The 8,048-nt window shown below is 56.1% G+C and overlaps 1 protein-coding gene across 1 annotated transcript; it reads right to left on the bottom strand.

The window, feature by feature from the left end:
* Positions 1 to 859: 859 nt before the first annotated feature.
* nmbr (neuromedin B receptor) lies at positions 860 to 5,640 on the bottom strand. Its single transcript, XM_076016518.1, has 5 exons — positions 5,234 to 5,640; positions 3,370 to 3,524; positions 3,080 to 3,294; positions 1,628 to 1,866; positions 860 to 1,525 (listed from the first exon to the last, which is right to left on the bottom strand). The coding sequence occupies exons 1-5, from the start codon at positions 5,638 to 5,640 to the stop codon at positions 1,375 to 1,377; spliced, it is 1,167 nt and encodes a 388-aa protein (XP_075872633.1). The 3' UTR covers positions 860 to 1,374.
* Positions 5,641 to 8,048: the final 2,408 nt, after the last annotated feature.

The following is an 8,048-nucleotide window of genomic DNA, read 5'->3' as shown; positions in this document are numbered from 1 at the left end:
CGACGGCAGTCCTGAGGTTTGAGCCAATCAGAGCGCAGCCCTCGGCGGCACCGAGCCCAACCTGTCAGCCGCTGCCGCATCACTTCCTGTCCTCCGCCACCGCAGTCCCAGAGTGGCACCCAGTGAGTGTGCGTGCTGCTTTAGCTCCAGCCGCCTCTGTTTTAGCATAGCGTAGCTAGCATAGCTAGCGTTTGTCAGCGTTAGCCAACTCACGGAGCGAACCAATCAGCAGCTCAGGCAGGAATTCAGTGAAAAAAAAAAACCTCCTGCGGGGACCAATCGCAGGTGCTAAATGCTAAGAGGCACGGCGGCAGTCAGGCAGCGAGGAAGCTGATTGGATGTCGCCGGGCAGCTCGATGAGGCTCCGGCTGCGGCTTAATGAACATCATCTGCCGGTCGCCGCTCCCTGTAATCAGAGCTGGCCCGCAGGAAGTCCCATCTCGGCAGGCAAACACACACACACACACACACACACACACACACACACACACACACACACACACACACACAGCCGGTCCAGTCTCAGGAACCAGGATGGAACCTGGAGATCCAGATGATGCTGATGCTTTGTGTCTCACGCTGTTAGCTCGTGGCTAACGCTAACCCGCTAGCCCCATTAGCAGCTGATTGAGCTCCATGACACAGTCGATTGGCGGCCTGTCGCAACAACAAGAGAGGGGACGACGACGACGACTCGTTGATGCTCTTTATTGACACAACAACACCGACGGCGACGGCGATGCAACGACAACACGACTGAGCCGCCAACAACACACCGACAAACACAGCAACGCAACAACGACGAGCTGAACAACACTGAAAGCACAACATTCCAATCCATCCAACACCGGGACCACGACATCCACTTCCTGTCAATTAGCTGTGTGCTCACCAGTCTGCTGCCATGGCTGTGATTATTGATTATTGATGGTTGATGATTGAGTATTATTGCTGTTATTGATGTTGCTGTTGTGCTGAAGCACAAAACAAACTGACACCATCTCGTGGTTGATCTCAGTTTGGACCTTCAGCTCCGGTCACATTGACTTGAAAGATGTTCAGAGCGCTAACATTAGCATTAGCAACATTAGCAGCTGCCAATCAGATGCTGTGTTTAGTTATCTAGTTAAGATGACGAAGGGGTTCTGGTTCCGGTCCAGTCCAGGTTTCAGTCCAGCAGCAGCAGCTCCACCAGAACCATCATCATCTTCTTCTTCTTCTTCTTCCTGGTGTTGGAGTTTCACATGCTAACATGCTAACACGCCATCTGTGTGACTGTGTGTGTGTGTGTGTGTGTGTGTGTGTGTGTGTCAGCAGTTCAGGTTCTGGTGATTCTTCCAGGAGCCGAAGTTTGACCTCTGACGTCGTCCCGCCTCACAGAGCCACTTCCTGTCGGCCAGAGCTGCCATTGGCCGCCGCAGGGGTGGGCGTGGCCTTCTTGAAGGAGGTGAGGCGGATGTGGGAGGTGCTGTGGAGGTAGCTGACCTGGCGCTGGGGGCGGGGCTCTCCGCCACATCGCAGCTGACTGAGGAGAAAGGGGAGGGGCAGAGGGGGGGGGTCACCCGACTGTGTCGCCGCTCTGTGATTGGTCGGCGGACCCGACTGGGCCCGGCGGGGGGGGCGTCACCTGTTGAAGTGCCTCCTGAAGCTCTCGCTGAGCAGGTAGAGGGCGAAGGGGTTGACGCAGGACGAGGAGAAGCTGAGGACGCGGGCCAGCAGCGTGACCACCAGGTGGCGCAGCGACAGGTCCATCTGCTGGTAGTGGAAGGAGCGGTACATGTAGAGCAGGTGGTTGGGGAACCAGCAGAGGGCGAAGAGGAAGACCAGCACCAGCACGATCTTGGCCAGCCGCTTCCTGGTCTCCATCTGCGGGGTGGGGGGAGGCGCGACGTTAGCTGGTGCTAGTGCTATTGTTAGCATCGTCATTAGCATCTTTTTAGCCGTGTTTTTCGCACCTCCTGAGAAAGAGAGCACTGCATTCTAATTATTAGCATTAGCATTATTATTATTAGCATTGTGCTAGCTGTGGATGCTAACAGTTCTTCCCAGCGGTTCCACTGCATGCTGGATGTTTGGCCTGGTGCGCCCCCTGCTGGCTCAGTGTGTGTCAACCTGCAGGTGCTGACTTCCTGTCACTCGTCAGTGATGAATTGTTTCCCGACTTCCGCCTCAAACTTCGCAAACTTTGGCTTTCTTTTGTGCGCGTGTGTGTGTGTGTGTGCGTGTGTGTGTGTGTTTCTTTGAGGCGAAATTAATTGGATAAATGTTCCTGCAGCTGCACAAATATTGATTATTGTAGCTTGGAGAATTTACACGGACGGACAAAACTCATTTCCAGCGGGGGAGGGGCTGGGGGGGCGGTTGATGGAGAGGTGGGGGAGGGGCTCTTAGCCGCCGTTTGATTGTTTGAAATTGGACAAATCAGAGGAGCTGATTGAAAAACGAACAGGGCGATAGCAGACGGCGCCGCTGCAGATTAAAGCCAGCAGAGGGCAGCAGCGAGCGCAGCGGACTCAGTGCTAGAAGCACACTGGTGTGTGTGTGTGTGTGTGTGTGTGTGTTATCTGTGTGTGCAGCGGCTCTCTCGAGGTTCCCTCGTTATCGATGTTGTGACCTCGGCGGCCAGATGAGATTCTAAGTGTGTTAGCCTCCAATTCCAGGAGGCGCTAACAGCTCTGCTAGCCGGCGCAGAGGCAGCGGCATCCATGCGATGAGATCAATCAGTCAGAGGAGGTGAAGGAGGGAGCCTGGGCGGAGTCACAGCGGGGGGTGGGTGTGGGTAGGGGGGGGGGGAGTGCTGACCTTTGCTAGCCACGCTAAACAGAGAAGGAGCGGTTAGCTCGCCAATGCAGCTGCTACCGTTAGCGCTCGGGGCTAATAGGTGTTTGATGAGGAGGACTCGCTGAGCTAGCTTAGCGAGCTAGCAGGTGCCTGAGGTCACGTGATCAGTGTGATGTCATCGCCTTCTCAGAGAATGTTTGACCTCCGTCGCGCTCCGGTGAACCTGTCTGTGTGTGTGTGTGTGTGTGTGTGTGTGTGTGTGTGTGTGTGTGTGTGTGTGCGTGCGTGCGTGTGTCACCTGTCTCTTGGTGTGCTCGCTCACTTCCCCCGGCATGTCGTGCGCGCTCCTGACGAGCGTGCGTGCGATGTGGTAGTAGTAGACGGAGATGACGGCCAGCGGAACCAGGAAGTAGACCAGGAAGATCAGCACCGAGTGGACCTTGGGGTGCGTCTGGTTGGACAGCGGGTAGGGGATGCAGTTGACCAGGGTCACGTTGCCGTGCTCCCTTGACCCTGGGCGGTGGGGGGAGGGGGGAGGAGGAGGTGGTGAGATGGTTCAGGAGGAGCAGGTGCAGTACCCCATCCTGCCTGCGGGGGTTACCTGCATGGTGACCACCTGCGAGAAGACGGCCTCGGGGACGGCCAGCAGGACGGAGAAGAGCCAGATGGACACGGCCTTCAGACACGTCCAGAAGACTGCGCTGGAGGTCTGGATGTCCATCGGGTTGACGATGGCCTTGTACCTGGAGGAGGAGGAGGAGGAGGAGGAGGAGATAGAGGAGAAGAAGGAGAATAAGAAAGAGGAGGAGGAGAAGGAGAAGGAGGAAAAGAAGGAGAAGAAGGAGAAGAAGAAAGAGGAGGAGAAGAAAGAGGAGGAGGAGGAGAAGAAGAAGGAGAAGAAGGTTGCTGCGTCGCTTTGCCAAGACATGTACTTCCTCCCACCACCAGCAGGGGGCGGTGTTGTGCTTCCTTGATCACTGTTAGCTGGGACGCTAGCGCTAGCCCTGCTGCTAACTCTTGCTAAACGGCGTTAGCGCGTGTAGCCGCCGTTGGTCTGTCGTCCTTCCCGGCTCTCGTCGACTCTGATTGACACTTCCAGCGTGGCCCCGCCCCCTCTCCAGCTCTGTGCGTGGTACAGTGTGACCCGCCCATCACAGTCGGATCACGTGACCCCCCGGGACCTCGCTCGCCCCCTCGCTCGCCCTCTTCCCCGGCGGTAATTTGCTCCATCAGAGTCTTTTGTGTGTGAAGAGATGAAGAGAGGAAAACGACTGCTGCTCCTCCGGCCGCCGCTGATTAGCTGCCCCACCCCCCTCCTGCCGGCTGTCACTCGTCCTTCAGGCCACGCCCACCCCAAGCCAGGCTAACGGTAGCTCGCTGTGTTGGCGTGGCAGGTGACACCTGTGAAGTTCCTGTTGCCTCCACTAGAGGGCTCTGACACACCAGTCTCCAGGCAGAACATCCTCACACAGGAAGCTCCGCCCCCTACCGCTGTGGCTCCTCCCCCCCTTTGCTGATTTTGGCTGCACACACACACACACACACACACACACACACACACACACACACACACACACTGTGTCTCAGTTCAGGTTCTGCACCCTTCAGAACGAGCGTCCTACGTCTGAAGGGTGCGTTCTTTGAGGACCCGGCCTAGAGGGACGGAGTTCGGCGTTTTTCCTCGTTTCGTCACCGCCGTTCCCTCCTGCTGGCCAACCCAGGAAGTGACGTTTTCATAGCATCAAGCTAACCACTGGTTCACCAGCTAACGATGGCGTTGGATGATCAGATAAATAAAAACCCTGCGTTAAAAACTGAATATTTGAAGTGAAACTTCAATAATTAAATTTATACGCTGTGTCTTTGCCAGTAGATGGCGCTAATTTCAGCCGACTTCCCAGGATCCCAGGATGCTTTGCAGCAGCACCTTAAGCATCCTGGGATACAGCAGGAGGTGAAGGACAGTAGCGCTGCAGCCTTGGAATGGGCTAACAGTAGGACGCATTTGGAGCGTCCTAAGCACCCTCGGGAAGTGGGAGGAGCCTTCGCGCAGTGCTATGACGCAACTTCCTTTCAAAATGCGCACTTCAAGGATGCAGAGCCTGAATGGAGACGCAGCAACACACACACACACACACACACACACACACGCACACACGCACACACACACAGGCACTCTGCTCTTGGGTGTTTCTGAAGTTTTTCAACCAGACTTGCAGAGAAGCTTCTGTAGCTACACACCTGACCACCTGATCACCTGATCACCTGATCACCTGACCACTTGACCACCTGACCACTTGACCACCTGACCACCTGACCACTTCAGATTCCCACCTGAGTGTCTCAGCTCCCCCCCCAGAACTTCAGCCCGGTGCCTGAGGTCCGCCTGCCAAGCCGCTAATCAGCCGAGCAGGCTGACTAATGGATCCCAGAGCAGCCGCTCCTCTCCTACCTGTCCGCGCTGAGCGCCGTCAGCGTGAAGACGGACACGCCCACCGAGGTGAGCTGGATGACGGGGATGAGCTTGCAGGCGGCCTGGCCGAACACCCACTCCTCGGAGAAGTAGCGGAAGGCGTCGACCGGCACGCAGGTGAGCAGCAGCAGCAGGTCTCCTGCCGCCAGGCTGGAGATGAAGATGTTGGGGACGCTGCGCATGGCGCTGCTGCTGCAGAAGATCTTCACCAGCGTCACGTTGCCCAGCAGACCCACCACCACGATCAGCGAATACACCGAGGTCATGACGCAGCGCACCGCCACGTGCACCGCCTCGTCCGAGGAGGAGGAGGAGGAGGAGGAGGACCCCCAGCCTGGGAACTCCTCCGAGATGTTGGAGCTCCAGGGCGCCGGGTCCACCTCCATCACCGGGCAGGGAGGAGGAGGAGGGGGAGTAAGGAAGAGGAGCAAAGGAGGAGGAGGAGGAGGAGGAGGAGCAGCTGCAGGAGGAGGAGGCGAAGGAGCGGAGGAAGAGGAGAGGAGGAGGAGGAGGAGAAGGAGGAGGTGCGGCACTGCCGCGCGTAAAAGCGCGTGAGCTGCGGAGAGTGGGAGTGAGAGTCACCTCCTTCTGCCAGACTCCTGCTGACTGACTGAGTGGAGGGTCGAGCGACTCCTCCTCCCCCCCCCCCTCTCTCTCTCTCTCTCCCTCTCTCTCTCCCTCTCTCTCTCTTCAATATGCAGACAGCAGGTGAGGTTGTCGCACATCAATATAAACGTGTATATATTTAAATACAGTGTGTGTGTGTGTGTGTGTGTGTGTGTGTGTGTGTGTGTGTGCGTACACTTCATTCCCAGGAATCTCAGGAGCTGGAACAAACAAAGGGGAAAAAAATAAATAGAAAGTGGAAACAATCGGAGATGCGTTTCCAGGCTGCCGGGACTCTGCTGCCCCCTGCTGGCCAGCACAGGGATAACGGTGCAGTCTAAAGTGGCTCCGTTTCAGCTACGTTAATTAACGTGGTGATGGGTGGGGGGGGGGGGGGGGGGGGTAATGAGAATATAATTTTGTGTGTGGGGTCTACTGGGAGAGTGACAGAGAGACACTGAGAGTGAAGGAGAGAGAGAGAGGAGAGCAACAGCTGGAGGAGGAGAGGGTCGGAGGGGTTTGAGAGGGAGGGAGAGGAGGGAGGGGGGGTGGCGCACTGATGGAAACTCAACAACAGGCATCAACAGTGAGGAGAAAAGCTGCTGCAACACCATGACAGCTGCAGGAGGAGAGAGAGAGGGGGGGGGGGGGGAGAGAGAGAGAGAGCTCTGACAGCAGGCTGATCTCAGCTCAGTTCTGCTCGGTCCAGTCTCCAGTCTCAGGGTCCGACAGGAAGCCAGTTGGCTTTTCTGCACGTGTGACTGTGTGAGTCATTCTGGATCCACTGGATCTGTTTTGGATCTACTGGATCTATTCTGGATCCACAGAATCTGTTTTGGATCCACTGGATCCATTCTGGATCTTCTGGATCCACAAGATCTGTTTTGGATCTACTGGATCTATTCTGGATCCACAGAATCTGTTTTGATCTACTGAATCCACTGGATCCATTCTGGATCTACTGGGTCCACTGGATCCAGTGGATCCAGTAGATCTATTCTGGATCTACTGGATCCACTGGATCCGCTAGCCGGTGGGTGGATGAACGTGTGAAGCACCAGGATGTTGGAACCAGTTGCTGCTGGTCGCACAGTGACCCACCGAGTGCTGGTCTGGACTCAGCTGCTCTGTGGCTAATGCTACGTGCTACGGCTGCATGCTAAACGTGCTAAACCTCCATGACCAAGCTACAGGCTGCAGCTGTGTGTGAGTGTTGGAAACAGTTCAGTTAGCCTGGAGCTAACCAGGCTGGAGCTAACCAGGCTGGAGCTAACCAGGCTGGAGCTAACCAGGCTGGAGCTAACCAGGCTGCTGTCCATGGTGCTGATCCTCACTGTGTGCACCCAATGGAATGAGCCGCTGCTGTGGTCAGTACCGGGATCGCCAACAGAGGGCGCCCACTGACAGTGAAGACGGCAGGTCACTTCCTGTTTGTGCCACCATCCACTTCCTGTATGGAAACCACACGGACACGGACACACCCATGGTGGTGGTGGTGGGGGAGGAGGAGGAGGAGGTGGGCGCCTGCTGCAGGGAGGTGCTCTCCAGGATCAGGGAGTCCATCTGGACCGGCCGGACCGGGCCTGAGGTTCTGGTCCAGGTGGAGCGGTGCCGTCGCAGATGGAGCTTCCTGAGTGGGCGTGGCTTGGTCTGAACTCGATGTTCTCTCAGCAGCTTCAGAGAACTTTGAGGAAGCACTCACTGCCAGCAGCCGCCCCCCCAGCCTCACTGTGTGTGTGTGTGTGTGTGTGTGTGTGTGTGTGTGTGTGTGTGTGTGTGTGTGTTGGCCACGGGATCCGGTCCCACTGCTGTTGGTGAACAGCCACCAGTCCGAACCGGACCGAGCACCCGAGTCGAAGGGAACTTGCGAAATTAGGCCTTTAATCTTGAAATGTTTTATTTTATTCACGAAATTTTCAAAATGGAAAGTTATTAAAATAAATCAAATAATAATAATCCAAATTGGAAGAGGTGGAAGCAGAACCTAACCAACATATATTGCAATTACAAATGATAGAAAAACTGAAACAATCATTTGTATTTCAGAACTTTATTGAACGAGAACTGCAAAAAGTTTACATTCACTAAATGTCCTCGAACCTGCCCTCCCCCTCCCTCCTCCCTCCTCCCCCCCTCCACCCCTCCACCCCTCCCCACCCAGCCCCCCCTCCCCTCCCCCTCCCCCTCC

This window comes from Nelusetta ayraudi, unplaced genomic scaffold, assembly GCF_046127955.1.
Source record: "Nelusetta ayraudi isolate G7.1 ecotype Tasmania unplaced genomic scaffold, CSIRO-AGI_Nayr_v1 ptg000229l, whole genome shotgun sequence".
NCBI lineage: Eukaryota > Metazoa > Chordata > Actinopteri > Tetraodontiformes > Monacanthidae > Nelusetta > Nelusetta ayraudi.
Note: the sequence above shows the minus strand (reverse complement) of the source record. Positions and strands in the feature narration are given on the sequence as shown.

Bases quoted from the DNA above. Each gene is read 5' to 3' on its own strand.
- nmbr (XM_076016518.1), bottom strand. From the start codon at position 5,640: ATGGAGGTGGACCCGGCGCCCTGGAGCTCCAACATCTCGGAGGAGTTC. The intron at 3,295-3,369 runs GCAGGATGGGGT...CCCACCGCCCAG, and splicing joins CATGCAGGTAACCCCCGCAG to GGTCAAGGGAGCACGGCAAC. The intron at 1,526-1,627 runs GTGACGCCCCCC...CTTTCTCCTCAG, and splicing joins TTCAGGAGGCACTTCAACAG to TCAGCTGCGATGTGGCGGAG.